The 20514-nt window shown below is 43.4% G+C and overlaps 1 protein-coding gene across 1 annotated transcript in view; it reads left to right on the top strand.

The window, feature by feature from the left end:
* The window catches only part of Trim71 (tripartite motif containing 71), a 73245-nt gene extending 54036 nt beyond the window's left edge, over positions 1-19209 (top strand). The window contains exons 3-4 of the mRNA XM_005317322.4: positions 6629-6763; positions 11539-19209. Of these exons, the coding sequence (XP_005317379.2) occupies positions 6629-6763; positions 11539-12990 (1587 nt within the window). The 3' untranslated portion in view covers positions 12991-19209. The remainder of the gene's footprint in view (positions 1-6628; positions 6764-11538) is intronic.
* Positions 19210-20514: the final 1305 nt, after the last annotated feature.

Here is a 20514-nt window from a genome sequence, read left to right as displayed (position 1 = left end):
CGCCTCAGAGAGAATGTTAGACTGTTTATAAAATAGAGTTCTAAATGAACGGGCAAGAAGCCATGCCAAAGGTCAAGGATTGATTCTGGGCGGACCAACTCTGCAATTAGCTTTGAGTCCATAAAGACTTTTTATGCCAGTGTCTGTGACACAGAACAGTACATCAGGGCTCAGTACTGGGTATTGTTTTAATTTCCAATTACCACCTTTTGTTTCTATATTTTTGCATTGCTAGGGATTAAACCCTGAGCTCTAATCTGAGTTACCTCCCAAACTCACCAACTTTTCTATAGGGGAGAAACTTCAGGAACTCCGTCTTCTTTCTTCTATCAAGAGCATTTGCCTCTGGGTTGGGGTTGTGGCTCAGAGGTAGAGTGTTCCCCTCCCACGCCTGAGGCACTGGGCTAGATCCTCGGCACCACATAAAAATAAAATAAAGATATTGTGTCTACCTGTAACTAAAAACATACATATTAAAAAAGAGCATCTGCCTCTTATCCTCCCCTCCCTCTCTTACTTCCTTGGAGGTAGAGAAGTTTTTTGCCTTTTTCTGATCACTTTGGGACTCTTGAGTCACACCACTGATCATGTTTCTGTGATTTTTGTTGGAGCCAGGATGTTTGAGATATTCCCAGCCCCTGTCTTGTGACGAATTAGCAGCCCCATACTGCATGTAGGCCGTTAACCTCCCAGGAGCGGTCTGAGACTCCTCCTTTTCCTCAAGTCTTGATGTCTTCACCCACTTACTTCAAGATTAGTTTGCATGTTTGCCATTAGCTTCCAATAACTTGATTTTTGGATGGAGAGGGTGAATCTATTAAAGGTACATTTCCCCCATTGAGGGCCTGGTTTTTATCTGGTATTTAAAATCATACATGTTGCTGAGTGCTGTGGCACACACCTGTAATCCCAGTGACTCAGGAGCTGAAGCAGGAGCATCGCCAAGTTCAAGGCCTGTCCCAGCAACTTAGCAAGACCCTGTCTCAGAATAGAAAACAAAAGGGCTAGGGGTGTAACTTGCTGGTAAAGCATCCTTGGGCTAAATCCCCAGCACAAACAAATAAATAAAAGCATCTGACATATGAATCAGAGTTACAACTGAAAGAGCGTGTCTTCAAAAATCTTCATTCTAGAAAGAAATCCAGACTTTGTGAATCTTTGAAATAATTATAATTCCAGGTAGTCCTGGAATCTGGATCTGCCCAGCTGAGGGTCTAGGGATACCAACAACAAAGGGAGAGTGGAAGATGTGTGTAGAGCACCCTGTCGTGTGCTTTAGGGTGTTAAGGAAGTCTCCCATGTTTTATAATTGCTTTTTTAGAACATGACACTGCTTTCACTTTTCCTCAAGGTGTAACTGTTTTCCCCCCCTTTGATAATGGGACCTCGAACCTAGGGCTTCCTGCATGCTTGGTAAGAGCTCTGTCACCGAGCTATATCCTCAGCCTTGTTTTTATTTTTATTTTTAAATTATTTTTTTAGTTGTAGTTGGACACAATACTTTTATTTATTTTTATGTGGTGCTGAGGAAGGAACCCAAGGCATGCTAGACTAGCGCTCTACCGCTGAGCCACAACCCCAGCCCCCTTGTTTTTATTTTTGAGGTAGGATTTTGCTAAATTGTCAGAGCTGGTCTCAAACTTAATCCTCCTGCCTCAGCCTCCTGAAGACCTGGGATTATAGGTGTGTGTCATCACAATCCTGCTAAAGTGTAACATTTTTTAGTGTACCTTATAATATCTTGTAAGGTACTAGAAATAGTAGTTCTACATAAGACAGCTTTGATTGTTAATTGTATTTTATCACATTTAAGATGTTGTTGCCTGTAACCAAGGGGGGAAAACCCACTGACAATATTAGAATGAATCATAACTTCAACGATGTTAAATGTGACCAAAACAACAATTTAGGGTGGGCTGTAGTAGTTCCTTATATCCAATATAGGAGCCTTTTGAGTGTTTGGATGATGTTTGCATTCTCTGTTACTTTCTGACCAATAGGAAACTTTAAATACCAATAACCAGGCCACTGCTGTCCCTGTAGCAGGTACCACTAGTTAGAACCTGGAGTTTTTCTCTCAGAACTCAGATTTGGTCTTAGACTCCTCCATATGAAGTAGCCCCAACTCTGTAGTTGGCTGATATGCACTGATTCCACCTGCCCAGGTTAAGACTCTTATCTTTTTTTTGAGGAGGGGAGGCGGTACCAGGGATTGAACTCAAGGGCCCTAACTCTAACTCAGGAGCACTCAATCACTGAGCCACATCCTTAGTCCTATTTTGTATTTTATTAGAGACAGGTCTCACTGAGTTGCTTAGCGCCTTGCCAAATTGCTGAGGCTGGCTTTGAACTCAGGATCCTCCTGCCTCTACCTCTGGGATTACAGGTGCACACCACCACATTGGTCCTCCAAGACCCTCATCTTTCAAGTGTTGGCTTAGATCTGTTCACTTCTGAAAGATGATCACATGATCTTTCATTTAAGTATCTGCTCTTCTTTTTTCTTTCTTTTTTTTTTTTTTGGTGCTGGGAATTGACCTCAGGGCCTTGGGCAAGGCAAGCACTTTACCAACTGAGCTATATCCCCAGTCTGAATTTGTTTTTTTCTTTCTTGTTGCAGGTGTGTCTTTCTGTTTTGAAAGCGGACCCAGCCCTGTTACCTGATGTCATTTCCCTTCAACCCACATTCCTATTCCCAAAACCTTGTTCCAGAGTGGGCACTAGTCCAGCGGGTCCTGTTGGGCATATCTTGGGATGACCTTCTTTTTGATTCTCAAGATAGGGAATGATATTATCTTGGTATGCTTAGCAATTACTCGGGTTTCAATAAAATATTTGAATCCTTCCTATCTGTTTTAAAAAAAATGGAAGAAACCGTTTTTTCCATAGAACAGAGTGATAGAGCCTTCAGGGACCTGACCAGAAACAAAGGAGTAAACCTGCTTGAGACTTTAGGGCCAGAGGTGAGTAGGGCAGCCAGGACATCCCTGTGCAAAGGAGTTTGTTATTGCTCTGCCACCAGTCCTTGCCCTGTAGAAATAAGGGACCGCTATTTTCCACCTTTTCTATGTTTTTATTTTTTTAAGTATAAAAATCAGTTTGACAAGTGTATGATGCAGGTATAAATAGGAAGCAGTTTGCCATCTCTGCCCTCTGTTGGGTGTTAAGACGTGGTTGGTATGTGCTTGGTCACACACTGACTTGGACATTGTCTTTCACCCTGGCAATAATGTTGACTCCAGCCTCCAGCTTTGGCCATTCCTGAATTAGCGGGGTATGATCCCACCTCTTTACTTCTGGGTCCTTTTAATTGCAGCTTTCTTCCTCCCTTTGTCCCCTAGCTCATGCTGAGGGAATGCCTCTTGCATCTCTGTCTGCCCTAGCAGTTCTCCCACACCTGTTCAGCCATTTCCCTGTGTTACTGTTTAAAGTCCAGTGAGATTTCTATCCCACCCATCGAATCCTGACCAACAGTCTGACATGTTCAAAATGTATGGGTCCCATTCTGGCTTCTGTGGCTTGTAGGCACATGTTCATTTTCTTGGTCATTCTAAGTTTTTATCTTTTAGGTCATTTGAATGGATCTTTGTTGTTGTTGGCTTCTTGTGTTAGTTTCTTAGGGTAGTTGTAGCAAACAACCACACATTGGATGACTTGAAAATATTAGGAATTTATTTACTGGCATCTTCTGAAGGCCTGAAGTCTCAAATCCAGGAGTTGGCCATTCTGTGCCTTTTTTGACTCTTGGGGAAGACTCCGTCCTGTTCTTCACCCTGGCTTCTGGTAATTGCCAGCAGTTTTTGGTTCGTATCTATATCACTTTAAATTTCTGTGGTTTGCCTGCCTTTTTTTCCCCTGTGTGTCTGTGTTATCACATGGCTGCCTGTGAACACCAGTTTTGGATTCAAGACTCACCCTAATATAGCATCAATTTTTCCTTCCTTCCTTCCTTCCTTCCTTCCTTCCTTCCTTCCTTCCTTCCTTCCTTCCTTCCTTCCTTCCTTCCTTCCTTCCTTCCTTCCTCCCTCCCTCCCTCCCTCCCTCCCTCCCTCCCTCCCTCCCTCCTCACCTTCTCCCCCCTTCTCCTTTCTCTGCCTTCCTTCTCCTCCCTCCTCCTTTCTCTCTCCTTCTCCTTCCTCCTCCTCCTTCTTCTCCCCTTCTTATTTTTCTTTTTTCCTCCTCCCTCTCCCACCTCCTTCTTCATAAGCTTAACTTTCTCTCCCTTCCTACCCCTGCTTGCTTCCTTCCTTTGGATTGAACCCAGGGTCTCATACATGCTAGGCAAGTGCTCTACCATTGAGCTGTACTCCCCCAACCCCCTTATACAATTTGTATTTTGAGATGAGGGTCTCCCTGTGTTGCACAGACTGGCCTTCAACTTGCAGTCCTCCCTGCCTCAGACTCCTGAGTAGCTGGAATTATAGACTGGTGCCACCATGCCCAGCTCATAAACTTTATCCAAAGGAGGTTACATTCTGAGGCTTCAGATATACCTGTTATTTTGAGAGGATAATATTTAATCCAGTTCAGCCACTTGAAGTTTGGTAAACATGCTTATGGCCAGGCATAAGCAGATAGAAAATTTATAGATTCGTCCTATAATCTACAATGTTTAACTTGCATCAAATTGACTTTAGTGCTTTAGACTATGTATTAGTCCCCACTTTGTTTGACATGCCATAGCACTTGGGACAGGGCTGTAAAGATAGTGCAGAAACACTGTGGACAAGTGTGGTACACCCTAGCTTCCCCAAAAAAGGGGCATCTGAGCTTGGCTTTGAAACTGAAGGTGAGAAGACATCACAGGCTGTGAACCATCCAAATCTGCTCAGTGCCAGATGTGACCATCTCAGTGGATTCTTAAGCCTTGCGGAGGGGGTGGGATAGAGTGAGGGTAGGTAGTTAATTATTTGAAACTAGGGTGTTTTGGGCATTTGTACTATGAGTGTTGCTTGCATAATAGGAATGTGTCAACTGTTATCTGGACCAAGAGGATTAAATGTGGCAAGTAGAGGCTCCAGCAATACCTGGTGAAACATGTCAAAGTTGTTGGGCTGGAGAATAAGAATAAGGTCAGGCTGGGGGTGTGGCTCAGTGAAAGAGTTCTTGCCTGGTATGCATGAGATCCTGGGTTTGAGTCCTAGTACCATAGAATAAAAAATCCAGGTCATGTATTGTTTGATGCTGTTTGTACCAAATCTCCCGAACAGACAAATCTGCAGAGGGCAGATTAGTGGTCTCCATGGGAGAAAGAAAAACTAGTGGGTGCCTGCCTCATAGATTTAGAGTTTTATTTTTAAGTGTTGGCAATATTCTGGATCTAGATAGTTATATGGTTGGAAAACACTCAATGTCATTAAAACAGTAGCTTTTCTGATGTGTAATTTTTTTTTTTTTTTTGTGGGAATGGGGATCCAACCCAGGGCCTTGTATATGCAAAGTCTAGGTATGTGATCCAAATTCATTTATGATGCAAGCTGTGGAGACATATGGTTGAACTTGAGTTCCAGGCATTTATTAGTTGAGAATTATTAGCAACCACAGTGTTCTACTCCATGCCAGGTGCTGGGTTTAGCCTGTTAACCTATTGCCTTGGATCTCCCTCCCATTTACCCTTTCCAAGGTTGGAGAGGACTGGGAACGTGCCCTCGTCCTTAGAGCTAGTAGGAGCTGGGATTTGACCCTGGGTTAAGCTGACCTGACTCACCTGCCTGATTTGCACAGGACTGTCCCAGGTTTTAGCAATAGCCGTGGCATATTCTTGACTACCCCCAGTCTATACCTTTCTTATTCTTCAGCCCAGGTCAACCTCCAAAACCTTTTGCCTCCAGGGTCCCCTTATTGGATCACCTACTCTAAAACTTGTTGCTCCATTAGCAGTCAGGTTGGAATCCCTGATGTAATGCCCCAGTACCTCAAAGAAATCCTCGTGGCTTTTGAACACTCATCATGTAATATTAATGAAAACACAGAGCCTTCTGTCTGGATTAATTTTTTATGAACAATAATATGTCTGATTAAACCTGCCGATTTACTGGGGCTGGTAGTACAGGTTGTGGAGTGTGTAGACAGTCTCTGACCCTCAGGGCACAGCTTCTGAGTTAGAACAGGTGATATTCCCAGTGTGCACTTGGTGTGGGTTCAGGCCAGGACAAGCCAAGCTGCTGATGACTGGACAAGACCCTGATGGATTAGCTACTAAACTCTGGTATCTCCTCATGCGAGAGACAGACCTGGCTTGTAGGATTTCCCCCCAGTCAGGAGCCAGGCCATCAGATCCGAGGAAGTTTCTTGTGTGTCCGGAGTTGTACACGATGTATCTGATCCTCCTCTTCTGGTTTTCGGCAGCCGCCCAGCTGCACTGGTTTCACTGTGTCAGTCTCTTAATAGTCTGACATCCACCGTGTAGGTGCCATTTCTCATATCAAGAAACCCAGCTCTTGCCAGCAGCTCCTTCAGTTACATGTCTAACAAATGCCACTCTCTCCCGAGTGCCTGCTTTCTCTCCAAGAAAGTGGATCAAGTGGACTGGCCGGTCACTCTTCAGGTCTGGTAGAAATAAACGCACGAGGAATAGAGGTTGTTCTGAGGCCTCAGGGATTTGTCTTTCTTTCTTTTTAATCTCTAGCTGAGCATCGAGCAGGCCCAGACGGTGGCAGAACAGGTGGAGATGAAGGCGAAGGTGGTACAGTCGGAGGTCAAGGCTGTGACTGCAAGGCATAAGAAGGCCCTGGAGGAGCGGGAGTGCGAACTGCTGTGGAAGGTAACGGGGAGCTCATCACCCCCACGCCCACCTCTGCCCCCCCACCAGGCGAGGAAATTGTACAGAAATCCTAGTCCCAGCTCTTGCTTTGGAACATTTGGTCATGTTCCAGAAGGACGAGGGGGGTGGTCTCTGGAACATTGTGGGTGCTGTGCGTGCAGCAAAACAACAAGAAGCCTTTTCAGATGTACTTGGGTAACCAAGACTGGAAGGAGCCTCGAGTTTTATATCGCACACACTCAAAAGGAGGCAGAAAGAAGGGAGAACAATCAAAACTGTTGTTGGGGCAAGGCAGGCTGGTAGGAAACGTTCTTATTTTTGGTGTCCTGGCTGGTTGCACTTCCTGACCCCAGTGGAAAGCCAGTTTTCCACTTGGGAGGGCAGCAAGTGTGCCCTTTCTTCCTGTCCGAGCAGGAAAGAGCGCTGAGTGCACTGGTGGTGTGCTGTTCAGATAAGAATCAGCCGAAAAGACCACTCGCCCCACCCCTAGTCCACATCTCAATTTTTCCTTTTCTGATTTTGCATTCCCACCCAGGAAGATGCAGTCTATAAATGGGCCGGTACCCTATGCCAGTTCTTTAAACTAAATTAGTCGGTGTTCTCTGAACATAGATAGGACCACATTGCTGACTTAACAGGCCATACTTCTAATGCATTTGTGGGCTTGTTTTCATCTTGGTTGTACGACGCTAGGGGCGACGGTACAACAGTGGCTCCATTTCTGAAAGTGACCCTTTTAAGTTTCATTGTACTTTCCATTTGGTTAACCTCAAAACTCTCCTGTCCCTTCTGACTTCTTAAGAGATATGGTTTAATTGCCTCGTAACAAGAAGAGGGTGGGCAGGGGTAGGGTGGGGTGGATCGGCCCAAGATTTAATTCAGCACATGTTTTTGAATGCCTTTATGGGTATGACATAATTTTCAGACACTGAGATGTCCCCTTGGGTCTGCCAGTCTCATGCCACCCACGAATGTTAATTATAACTGGAGGGGCCCCACTTCATGCAACCTGAGAGCTTTGTAGTGAATTCTGCCACAAACTGGCTCTTCTGGATTTCCTGATGAAAAAGGCCTTTGTGTGGGGGGCTTCTTTGGCCCTCACCTTTACTGGGCTCCCTCCTGTGTGAGGCTGACCGCTGTCTTCTCTCTTAAGGCAGTTCTCTTAAGGGGAAATGAAAATCAAATCTCTTTAGCGTGTTTAGAAGGAAGAGCCAGCCCTTCTTCATACAATTGTTTCTACCTGCTCCCATTCTTAAGTGATAATTTTGAAACAAGGTGGCTCATTCTGGATAACCCCTCAGTCTTGATTTATAGATTTTTTTTTTTTGCTTTGGATCCTTGCCCCTGATCCTATTAGAGTTCCCTTGTCTTTGACCACTTACTAATTTTTCTGCTCTAGGAGAAGCTTTCTTCCTATCTCTGTCTGGGTTTCTCTTTGTGGTATAAGGGTTTGTTTCTTGAACATTAAGATAGAAGAGTGTAAGGACTAAGTCTTAATTTGCCAGTCCACTCAGTTATGTATCTGGACACCCTCTTTATTCTTGCAACTTAACTCTCTAGTGGACTGGGCTAGCCACCTTATGAGGTTAGCTACAGCTGCATAATTTCATGGGTCAGAATCAAAGGTAGAAGTTTGGTCTATATTAGACCAAAGGACAAAAACTTTCATTTGATCCCACATGGGCCTCTCTGTACACACGTCCTGGTTCCATGGAGAACAGATGGAAAAGCATGAATGGGTCAAAACCTACGTCATCACCCCTCAAGGGAAAATCAGATTAAAATCCAGGCCTCAGAAGAGTGGGCTCTTATCTGAAATTGGCTTTCAGTAGAGCACCCAGAAGCGTGGATTTCCTTAAACAGTGAGAATTTCACTTCCTCCACAGGGTTAATCACTTAGAATTACAGAACTTTTAAAATGCAAAACAAACAAACAAAAACATTGAGAAATTGTTCTATTTTCATTGTTTAGGTAAAATATATTTCTAAGTGGTTTGAGAATTTTCAGAAGAAGAAATTATTTTTACAGGTTGGAGTTTACGTTCCTGTAGTCTAGCTTTTTAGTTGTAGAGGGCTTCTTTCGTTGTTTCCAAATGCTTGCTATCTCTAGATTTTGGATGCAGGGCATTTTAGGTCCCCAGCTGTTTCTCAAATACAGAAGTACAGAGCTGGGAACGGAGCTCAGTGGTAGAGCGTGTGGCTGGTGTGTGTGGGGCCCTGGGTTCAGCCTTCAGTACTCCTCCAAACACAGAGGCAGAGAGCTTCTCTGTGACTGGGCTTTTGTCTTGCCTTCCTTCTCTCACCAACCCCCCTTACACTCTCCATGTGACATCTCCTCTCTTCTTGCACGTTTGCAGGCATGGATGAGAGAGGCGGGGAGAAAGAGATCCCTACATTCCAATATTCAAGTCTTGTGACCCTCTAGTGCTGCCTCTGCTGTCCTTTCTGCCACTTGGCTCTCCATCTTCACTGCCACCTCTGTTGTCTAAGCTATAGTCATCCCTCACCTGGGTGATAGCTAGTGTCCACTTTCTCATTTTCTCCCCCCGCCCCCAGTCATGCTCCACAAACCCAAACTTTTGCCATACAAATCCATTCACTCCTCTGCTTAAAACTGTTTTTGTTTACTTTCTCTTTTCACTCCTTCTTCCTTTCTCTTTCTCCCCATTTTCTTTTCCTCCCTTCCACCCCTTCCTTCCCCAGGTTTGAATTTAAACCAAGGGAGCTTTAGCGCACTGAGCTACAATCCTACCACTTGTTATTTTGAGACAAGATCTCCTTAAATTTCTGACTGAGCCTGATTTCTAGTTTACAATCCTCCTTCCTGCCTCAGCCTCTCAGCTGGGATTACAGGAATGGACCACCATGCCCAATTCCTTTATATTTTTAAAATCATCTCTGGCTTACTTTTAATACAAAATATAGTGTGAATAATCGCATTTTTTTTATCCCCCTGTATTGGGGATACAGGGCTTGGTGCATGTTAGGAAGTTGCTCTATCATTTAGCTATATAACCCTAGCCCTGTGTAAATAATTCTTACTCTGTATTATTTAGGGTTGACAAGGAAAAAAGTCTGTATGTGTTTAGTAAATATAGAATTTTTCACCAGTATTTTTTTAATATTAATTACCACTATTTTTTTTTAAAGAGCGAGAAAGGGGGGAGAGAGAGAGGGAGGGAGGTTTTAAATATTTTTCAATTTTCGATGGATACAACAACATCTTTATTTTATTTTTATGTGGTGCTGAGGATCGAACCCAGTGCCCTGCGCATACCAGGCGAGCATGTTACTGCTTGAGCCACATCTCCATCCCCTCCACTAGTATTTTTGATGAGCAGTTGCTTAAATTCATGCATGTGATATGATTTTGAGAATAAGTTGAAATATTGAAGAAATGGCCTCTTTACCCCCTAAATACTTGAGTTAGCCCCCACGTCCCGCAAAAAGGTTAATTTTCCTTTTTCTGTGTCATGCCTTCCCCTCACCCCCACCCTTGCTGGTGATTGAATGCAGGAGCAATTAACCACTGAGCCATAACCCCACCCACATTTTTTTATTTCTTAAATTTTGAGACAGTCACTAAATTGTTGAGGCTGGCTTTGAACTCATGATCCTCCTGCCTTAGCCACTGGGACCTGGCTTTTTTTTTTTTTTTTTAATGAACTATGACTTTGTACATGTCAGGCAATTGGTCTACCACTGAGCTACTCTTATTAACTTGGAAGTTAATCTTAATACTGTAACAGTGTCTAAGCCTCAGTCCCTAGTTACACTTCAGTAGTTATCTCAATAGTGTTCTTTCTTGCTGTTTCTCCCACACCTCAGGATTCAGAATCACTGATTGCATTTAGTTGTCACAACTTAGTAGTCATCTCCTGTAACCTGGAACTGCTTATTAGACTTTTTGGGGGGCGGTGTTTGAATCTAAACCCAGGGAGTTTTGTTTTAATATTAGTTGTAGATGGACACAGTACCTTTTTCTTTTATTTTTATGTGGTGCTGAGGATGGGACCCAGTGCCTCACATGTGCCAGGCAAGCGCTCTATCACTGAGCTACACAACCTTAGCCCTGGTGGTACCTTTTTTTTTTTGAACTGGGGATTGAACTCGGCGACACTCAACCACTGAGCCACATCCCCAGGCCTATTTTGATTCTGCTGTTTTATCAAAAAGAGTAGAAGTACCAGTTGTGTGGGTTTGGTGGTTTAAATCCCCCCCCCCATCTGATTTATTTATTTATTTGGGTCCTCTGCAGCGCTGAAGATTGAACCCAGGTCCTTGCATGTGCTCGGTGAGGGCTCTACCACTTCCAACTCCAAGCCAGTTATCTTTTTTTTTTTTTTTGGTAGTCATAGATGTACAGGATGCCTTTATTTATTTTTATGTGATTCTAAGGATCAGACCTAGTACCTCACACATTGATAGGCAAGCACTCTGCTACTGAGCCCCAGCCCGTTGTCTTTTATAGAGGGTTCCCAGTGTGGGTTTCTCTGATAATGAAAAAGGTACAGACAACTGGGCTGGGAATATAGCCCAGTTAGTTGGTAGAGTGCTTGCCCCGCATGCACAAGATCCAGGGTTCTAATCCCCAGTACACACATCCACCCCCCCCCCCCCCACACACACAAAAGTACAGACACATATACCCCCTCCACCACCACCACCATTGTATTCTGTCTGCAGTAGCTTAAAGCTATGGATGTGGCCTGTGGATACAGAGGGCTTGATTTTTAAAACCGTGTCCTTTCTCCTTACTCTTACGTTTCCTCCAGGTAGAGAAGATCCGCCAGGTGAAAGCCAAGTCTCTGTACCTGCAGGTTGAGAAACTTCGGCAAAACCTCAACAAGCTAGAGAGCACCATCAGTGCCGTTCAGCAGGTCCTGGAGGAGGGTAGGGCACTGGACATCCTCCTGGCCCGAGACCGGATGCTGGCCCAAGTGCAGGAGCTGAAGACCGTGGGGAGCCTCCTGCAGCCTCAGGAAGATGATCGGATCATGTTCACACCCCCTGACCAGGCACTGTACCTTGCCATCAAGTCCTTTGGCTTTGTTAGCAGTGGGGCCTTTGCACCTCTCACAAAGGCCACAGGTGATGGCCTCAAGCGGGCCCTTCAGGGTAAGGTTGCCTCCTTCACTGTCATTGGCTACGACCATGATGGTGAGCCACGCCTTTCGGGAGGTGACCTCATGTCAGCTGTAGTCCTTGGCCCCGATGGCAACCTGTTTGGTGCAGAGGTGAGTGACCAGCAGAACGGGACTTACGTGGTGAGCTACCGGCCCCAGCTAGAGGGCGAGCATCTGGTGTCGGTGACCATGTGCAACCAGCATATTGAGAACAGCCCCTTCAAAGTGGTGGTCAAATCAGGCCGCAGCTACGTGGGCATTGGGCTCCCAGGCTTGAGCTTCGGCAGTGAGGGTGATAGCGATGGCAAGCTCTGTCGCCCTTGGGGTGTCAGTGTGGACAAGGAGGGCTACATTATTGTCGCTGACCGCAGCAATAACCGCATCCAGGTATTCAAGCCCTGTGGCTCATTCCATCACAAATTTGGTACTCTGGGCTCCCGGCCCGGCCAGTTCGACCGACCAGCTGGGGTGGCCTGCGATGCTTCACGCAGAATCGTGGTGGCTGATAAGGACAATCATCGCATCCAGATCTTTACCTTTGAGGGTCAGTTCCTCCTCAAGTTTGGTGAGAAAGGAACCAAAAATGGGCAGTTCAACTACCCTTGGGATGTGGCGGTGAATTCTGAGGGCAAGATCCTAGTCTCAGACACCCGGAACCACCGGATCCAGCTGTTCGGGCCTGATGGCGTCTTCCTGAATAAGTACGGCTTCGAGGGGGCTCTCTGGAAGCACTTTGATTCCCCGCGGGGTGTGGCCTTCAACCACGAGGGCCACTTGGTGGTCACCGACTTCAACAACCACAGGCTCCTGGTCATTCATTCCGACTGCCAGTCGGCTCGCTTCCTGGGCTCCGAGGGCACCGGGAACGGGCAGTTCCTGCGTCCGCAAGGTGTGGCTGTGGACCAGGAAGGGCGCATCATCGTGGCCGATTCCAGGAACCACCGGGTACAGATGTTTGAGGCCAACGGCAGCTTCCTGTGCAAGTTTGGCGCTCAAGGCAGTGGCTTTGGGCAGATGGACCGCCCTTCCGGCATCGCAGTCACCCCTGATGGAATGATCGTGGTGGTGGACTTTGGCAACAATCGAATCCTCATCTTCTAAATCGCGTCTTCTAGGTTTCTGTGTTTGGGGTGTGCGTGTTCGTCTCTCTCTTTTTGAATTTCAAAGAAGAAGCAGTCTCAGGGAAATTTCTGTTTTCTTTCTTTCTTAAATTTTTTTTTTTTTTTTTTTTGTTAAGAGAACAAGAAAAGTACAACATTGCTTAAGTCCTACCTCATCTTTATTTTTTTACAGATGAATGTACTTGTCTTTTGTGCAGGGATTGAGCCTGTGAAGTGATAATTTCTATCTACCTCATAAATCTTTACATTTCCTTCTCCAGCAGGCCCTCTTCCCTTCCTCAGTGGAGTTCACATTTCCCTTGTCCCCATGTGGGGCGCGATATGCACAAGCCTAGCATCTCTACGGCTGCAAGGGCACTGGATGTGTGTGGTGGGGTGTATTTTGTAGATTGAGCCAAGGAAACCCAAAAACTACTAAGTTAAAAAAAAAAAAAAGGGCAAAAAATTATAAAGCGTGGGAAAAATAGGATTTAAAATTCATAATTGTAGACTATTTGTGTTCTTGAGAATGCTGTGTTTATGTGGGTTTAGATTGTGTTGTGTGGTTTGATCTTTTTGTTTTTGGAAAAAATCTTTTTTTTTTTTTTTTTAATGCTGCAACAGAGGACTTTCCTCTGTTCTCTTATTACCTCAGTGTGTCTAACATCCCTTCAGCATCTTTCTTTTTATTCCTGCGAGATGTGGCTGTGGCTTGCTAGCCAAGAAAAGCAGACCTTTAGTACTTTAGGGCACCTGATCTTTTTGTTAGGGAGGGTGTGTGCGTGAGGGCACACACACACGTGTATTTTAAGCCATCTTGCACCCAAAATAATAAAGCTGGGAACGACACAGCACATCCCAAGGAACCTTTTTTTTTTTTTTCCTTTACATTTTGGCTTCTTAAAAAAAAGTAGGTATAGCTCAGGATTCTTAATGAAAAGTATTCTCAAAAGTTGATTATACTTATTTTATTATTGGTTAGAAAGAGTTCAGTGGAAGGAAGAAGAAAATTATCATTCTCAGAGAGTTTTTAGGCATGGATGGACATGTGCTGAAGGAGTAGGTAGAGGGCACCCCTAAACCAGGGACTGTTTAGGAGGAGCAGGGGTCCGCCCTGACCCCAGAGTGAATGTTCTGTTATGCTAGGAGTTTCTTTTCCTGAGAAGAGAAGCAAAGGAATAAACTTATGATTAAAGCACAATTTTTTTTTTCCTGCTTCGGAAGTTCAGGGAAATAGAATGTTTAACCATCATTAATTGGAGCAGTCCGTTCCCATACCCTCTGCTCTGGTCACTTTTACAGAATCATTGCACCCGAGTGACGCTATAGGACCTCATGATTAACGTGTATTTTTTTTTTTTTTCTCTCAAGGCCTTTGAATGTAAAGGATTAGTAAACCAAATCACCCCAACCTGAAATGTATGCCATGATAAACTTTTCTTAAACCTGTATCTCGGTACCAAAGAATGAAAACTTGTGTAAGCCAGTCCCCCCTCTGCAGAACGGGGTGGCGGGGATGGCATCTGTGTCACTTTACAGGATTGGTTTCTTCATTAGCTGGACTTGGGTATAAAACTTTGTGCTTCTAGGCATTTTCTGTCTTCTAAGTGGAAAGCTGGTGTAGCTAGTTAACACTGCTTGTTAGAACCCAGGTGGGTTCCTCTTTCCCTCAAATAACTGAGGTCAGATCCAAATTCTGAAGTAGTGATACTCAGGATAAAGAGGTCCTCTCAGACATCAGTAGCTTATGAGGGAGACCTCATGTTTGAAACAGAAAGACTAACTTAACTGATCAGTTTCTTGGTCATGTGTTTAAGAGCTGTTGCAAAATGGATGTGACTTTAAAAGAGCAGAATCAACAAATGGAGGGATTTAGTTTTGTCATCCCCAAAGAAAAGATGATGATGGGGATAATGTGACAAGTCAATCAAATTGCTTTTCCCACCCACCTCTTTTCTACTTTATTATTTGTTTGTTTTGTTTAAGGTACTGGGAATTGAACCTAGGGGTGCACTACCACTAAGTTATATCTCTAGCCCTTTTTAAAATTTGAGATGGGGTCTTGCAAAAATTGTCCAGCAAGTAGCTGGGATCATAAGCAGATGTTTGATTTTTCAGTTCAAGCTAGGCTACCTCCTCCCATCACTTTAATTCTAGGTTTTCTTGAGTGACCAAAATGGTCGGGGGGTGGGAGTGGGGCGGGGGGACAGACTCATCTCACAAAAGAAGAGTTGTATGCCAACAAAGATCCAAAAATTAGAAAATAACTTCAAATTGTTGTTAGGAAGGTGGTACAAGCCCTCTCTTCTTTTTGATATCTTAACAGTTAATCATTTCCCATTTCTATTCTGTTAACATTTTATCTTTCCTGTAAGTTCTGAGAGTTCATGTAACTAAAGACTTTTTAAAAAAAATTTGCATTAATTTTATGTTTGTAACTAAAGACTTACAGTTTTTGCAGTAGGTTGGAGGTGATTGTCCTTCCTCTCCCAACTGCCTGCCCAAAACAACTGGTTTTAAATGCTTTAAAAAAAACTTTTTTTAATTGAAGAAATGGGTCTTGATTAAAAATTGGAATCTAGGTCATATTTGTGGTTGGGAAAAGTTATTTCAGTTGGTCACACCACTTTTTGAATTTTTTATTCCATCTTCATTTACTCTTTTCTCCTATTTGCTTGGTGAAGAACAGTAGAAAAAAAAGACTTTTGTCTAACATTTTACAGTGGATTTTGTTGGTGAATCCTTTTCCTTTCCGTGGCTGAAATAATCAGGTTAATTATAGATGGACCACTTTGCAGACTTAGAGCACCCAGGTAGGGTCACTCCCTGAAGCGGTTGTGTCGGTAGCCTCAGTGGTGGAATGGCTCCTTACCTTTCTGCACCTGAAGTGGGGCATGAGTGGCATCTGAGAAACATGGTCACGTTTGGGAAGCTTTTGTTTTAAAAACAACCTGCCATTTGTGGCTGCCTGAAATAGACTCCTGACCCATAGGGATTGGTGCTAAGCACTTTGGAGAGTGTTTATTGTATTATATGGGATGTTCCAGATCAAAGAAAGATGATTTAAAAAGCCAACGTGTTATACTCCCTGGTGTGAGGCTGTCTAAAGCACATGTTTCCAAATGCTTGTCTCCTGCCCCAGAAGAGGTAATACCAGGGTAGGTAGGAATTGGGTCAAAGATGAGAGAGTCTTCAGTGTGGTGAAAAAGACTAGGTCCTGGGTGCCCTGAGGCAGAATAAAATGTCTCTAGGGAGTAAGTGATAATTACACAGTTGTCCCTATGTCGGTCCGATGTGGTTAGTGGGGAGGTGGCAGGACTTAAGGTCAGTCTGTATTCGGAGTGCCCATTGGAATTGCATATGTAGGTTTAAGTATTGAGGTGTTTGAAGGCAGTCTAACCTATAGGTAAAAATGCTTTGACACCAACTTAACATTTCAAAATTTAGTCCTTTTTTTAAAAAAAGAATCATTTCTCTTTTAACTTGGTCACAAGAAAATCCTATCTCAGAACCTGTGCTTAATTGTGGCTGACAGGTGATGCCCGAGTTGACTGGAGCCCAGTGGCCCAGGCTGTACCCCAGGTGCACTAACCCCTCAATCAATGCCCTTTAAGTCTAACTTATTTGGGGAAACATGCAAGGGTACCATAATCAGAATCAAAATAATATTTTGGGCCAAAGAAGTTGCCAGGATCAAGGCACTTTGTGATGGAGTAAAAAGAGAACAGCTTGAGATTGGCTCAGTGTGTTTTACTCTGATTAAGCCAAAGCTTAATTATTGGAAGAGGGAAGTCTTTTTTAGGCTAGAAGCAGCAGAATATTCTTTGTTTATGTGTTGTCTTCCTGTTTGGAAGATTCTAAGATTCTGTGTTCTGGTAGATAGTGAAAGATATGCCAAAGTTTTAGGCTTGTTTTTCTGTTGTTTAAAAAAGGAAAAATTAAAAAAAACCAAAAAAACAAAAAACAAAACCAGTGGTGCCAAAAAGTATTTAGGGTATTTATTTAGAACATCGCTCTTACTGAGTTTCCAACAGTCTGGGGCTGTATAAAAGTCAAACTTGTGCAAGATGGTTGCATAGAGCTGCTCCTTCCAAGGCCTTGAGGCTTTCTCTGGCTTCCTAACTCCTTTCATTTAGTTTCTACCTCACTTTTGGCAAAAATCATCTACCTCATGTTAGCATATGATGGTTCTGGAAAGAAGAGTATTATCAATCCAGTGGGGAATGGGTGGAAGTGGGAAGCTACCTACCTCTGTAATAAATGTTTTCATAAATCTAGACCCGGTTTCTTCAGGAGAAACGCCAGATTAACCTTTAAAAGAAAGAGACGTCAGGTAAATGCAGTCAGAAACCCAAGTGGTTCTCACCAATCAGACTTTCCCCCCTCTGAAAAAGAACTATAATAGATATATGCCTTTACCATGTTGTTCAGTATTATGAAACTACTGGTTAATCTGATCTATTGGAGGATTTAGGAGGAATTAGAAATAAAGACCTTAGGTCTCCTTTTCTCTTCAAGAGAAAAAATGTTTTATCTCTGTATTCCAATGTCTGCAGATATACCCTTTTAGGGGGAAATTTGAAGTCTAGTTGGAAACATCACACGTTTGAAGGGAATGAGAATCCTTTTGACTTCATGATTGTAACTGTAGCTTTCTGAACCCAGCAGGATATCCATGGCCATGACCTCTCAGCAATCACTGTTGCTTTTGAGCAGTGACAGGCAAAGTGTGTGTTGCCCTTTTGTTTTGTGTTTTAATTTTTTTTTCCTACCAAAGGTAAAACATGTGGACGGGTCCCCCCCTCCCCCTTTACTTGTTTGTTAAATACTTGATAAATTTGAGAAGCACATTATCAAGATATACTGTATTGACCTTCTGCCCCTCCTCTTCCCTGTTTGATTTTTTGGTTCAGTGGGAAGAGAGGGTCCTGACACCACTGTAATAATGAGAGTTGGGTTTGTAAATGTCACGGTGAAGAAATACCTCAATAATGTCTATTTAAAAAAAAAAAAAACTGATCTTACGGGTTAACAAGCCAGCCTGGTGGGATGTTCTCCATCATCATTTAACCAGCAATGGTTCTAAAAGTTTTGTGTATCCACACGGTCTTAGACCTCCTTTTAATGATTGTATTAACTTACGAGCTCAGGTAGTATTTTTTTCTTAAGGCTATCTCAGAGCACACTGGCTGAATGTTGGCGTGTGTAGCAAAGTGTTTACTTTCTTTAAATAACCAGCTCTGTAATAGTTCTTTATGTTTCTAGCAGTTTGTGTAGTTGTCTTCAGAGGAAGAACTTTTCACATTTAGGGGGTTTTCTTGTGTTTAGGGTGGTAAGATATCTTTTTTTCCCCCCCTTTTCCCCTAAAGTCAATGCAGATGAGGGTGGGTGGGTAAAGGGATGTTTTAAACTAGCATGATAGGTATAGTCAGTTGGGTGGGAGGGTTGTTAGTATTTTTTTTTTTTTTAATAAATCTTGTTTAATATTGTTCATTAGATCTCATGCCTGGTCAGCAAAATGCTTTAATTTTCTTTTTCTTTTTCTTTTTTTTTTTTTTTTTTGTATAGAATATGTGACTCGGTTGAGGTTTTTGTTTTTGTTTTTGTTTTTTTTTTAAGGAAAAATAAATGCAGGATTGGGGGATTCTAACACAGATCTTATGCCCGGTGTCAGTCATACTGACTTACATTAAACCTCTAATTTTTATTATTTGTTCCAGGCAAACTGATAGGAGAAATACGCACCACCACAATAACTTCTCTGGCTGCACAAAGCAGACTGTCGGCCCTTGTGGGGTGCCAACTGCCTTTTGCCACTTTTTAAGTGGTCTTGGCCTTGGTGGATGGGTGGGGAAATCAAGATTTTTCCCCCAAACCTTTAGTAGACAAAAGTGGGTTTTTCTTTGTTTTTTTCCCCCCTTCCCCCCTTTGGCTTTTACTTTTAAATCTTTAAATGTTAATGTTGCAGGCCGCAGGCATGACAGGCAATGAGCAGATGAAGAACCAATGGAAAAGTGTTCAAAAACTCCTGTATTAGCTCACAGGCTTCTGAATGTATCGCTTTGGTCCACAGAGAAGGCTGGAGAAGGTAGCAAGGAGATGCTGTATCAGCTACTACAGCCTTAAAACAAAGTTGGTGTCTCTTTGGACTTTAAAATTGTTCCTATGCAGCTTATTTTATTTTTGTTTAATCAAATAAACAAGAGGGTTTTTCCATGGATATATGACGTGTCTGTGTGATCATTTAATCCAGAATAAATTTGGATGTACGAACTGCCCCTGAAGGGAGTCCATGAGCTTTGACGGGTGGGCTACATTCAGCTCTTCCGTGTTTTCACAAAAGAATCAAATGCCAGCATTTTGAAGTAGAAGAAATATATTTAAGAGTCGAAAGTTTCAAAATCTGGCTTTAACCCTGGGCCTACCTTCTCCCAGAGGAGCTGAGAAGTGGATGTACCTTTAGAGGGGCATGTTCATGTGATTTAACCTTCTAAGAGTCAGAAATGTGCTTTCCTTTGCCACTGGCTGCCCACCTCCTTTCTGGCTGGTGCTAGCCTTAGAATCTGCCTGTGGCAGTGGAGGCGCGGCAGAGGATTATTTTGTGCCTAAACTCTGGGTCCAAGTCATTCACCTGGCTTCTCTGTTTGGGGTGGAGGGTTGCCTTCAGGATGCTACATGGATAATATGGGGTTTTGTTTGCTTGTTGTTTTTAAGCTCTGTGTGTTCAGAACTTACTTTGGGAATTCCACTTTTTTATTTGAACTAAATTTTTACCAAACTAAGCTCACCTCAGCTTAATGATTTTGTGTGTGTGTGTGTGTGTGTGTGTGTGTGTGTGTGTGTGTGTGGCAGGCAGTGAGGTTTGAACCCAGCATCTCATGCTTGTTAGCCAACTCTACCACACAATCATATTTGTAGCACTTTTTAAAATGTTTTCTTCTGAGAGAAGTCTTGCTAATTTGCCCAAGCTGGCCTCAAACTTGTGATCCTCCAGACTTGGCCTCCTGCGTATCTGGGATTACAGGCATGCTCTTCTGCACCTGGTTTAGACAACAGCATCAGTATCTGATATAGATACTTTGCTCTTCCTTTACTTAATCCCACGTTAACACTGAACATTTAGAATAATGTTTTTCTTCGTTGATACCTTCAGTGTCAAAAATTGCATCACATCTCGGGTAGTAATTGTTCCTAAAGACTTCAGATAGAATGCAACATAATAAACTGTCCCTCGGTAATGCCTGTCCCTACACTCTTGCCTCTACCCACCCATTCTCCATTTCTTGTGCCAGTACTCTTTTATTTCCCCTTACAGGAGATGGTTGAATGTGAAGTTTGGATGGATGTGCTGACCACCCCCCCTTTTTTTTTTAAAGGAAAGGAATTTCAATTCTAATAATCTCCAGGAGAAGCTAATAAAATGGTGTACCTAATTCTGAGGCAACAAAAGTCTACTCGGTCCCCATGCGCTTCCTGCAGTTGGGTTTGGAAGGGCTCAGACTTTAAGGATGATTACTGTCCTTTG

This window comes from Ictidomys tridecemlineatus, chromosome 2 (assembly GCF_052094955.1).
Source record: "Ictidomys tridecemlineatus isolate mIctTri1 chromosome 2, mIctTri1.hap1, whole genome shotgun sequence".
Taxonomy (NCBI): Eukaryota; Metazoa; Chordata; class Mammalia; order Rodentia; family Sciuridae; genus Ictidomys; species Ictidomys tridecemlineatus.
Note: the sequence above shows the minus strand (reverse complement) of the source record. Positions and strands in the feature narration are given on the sequence as shown.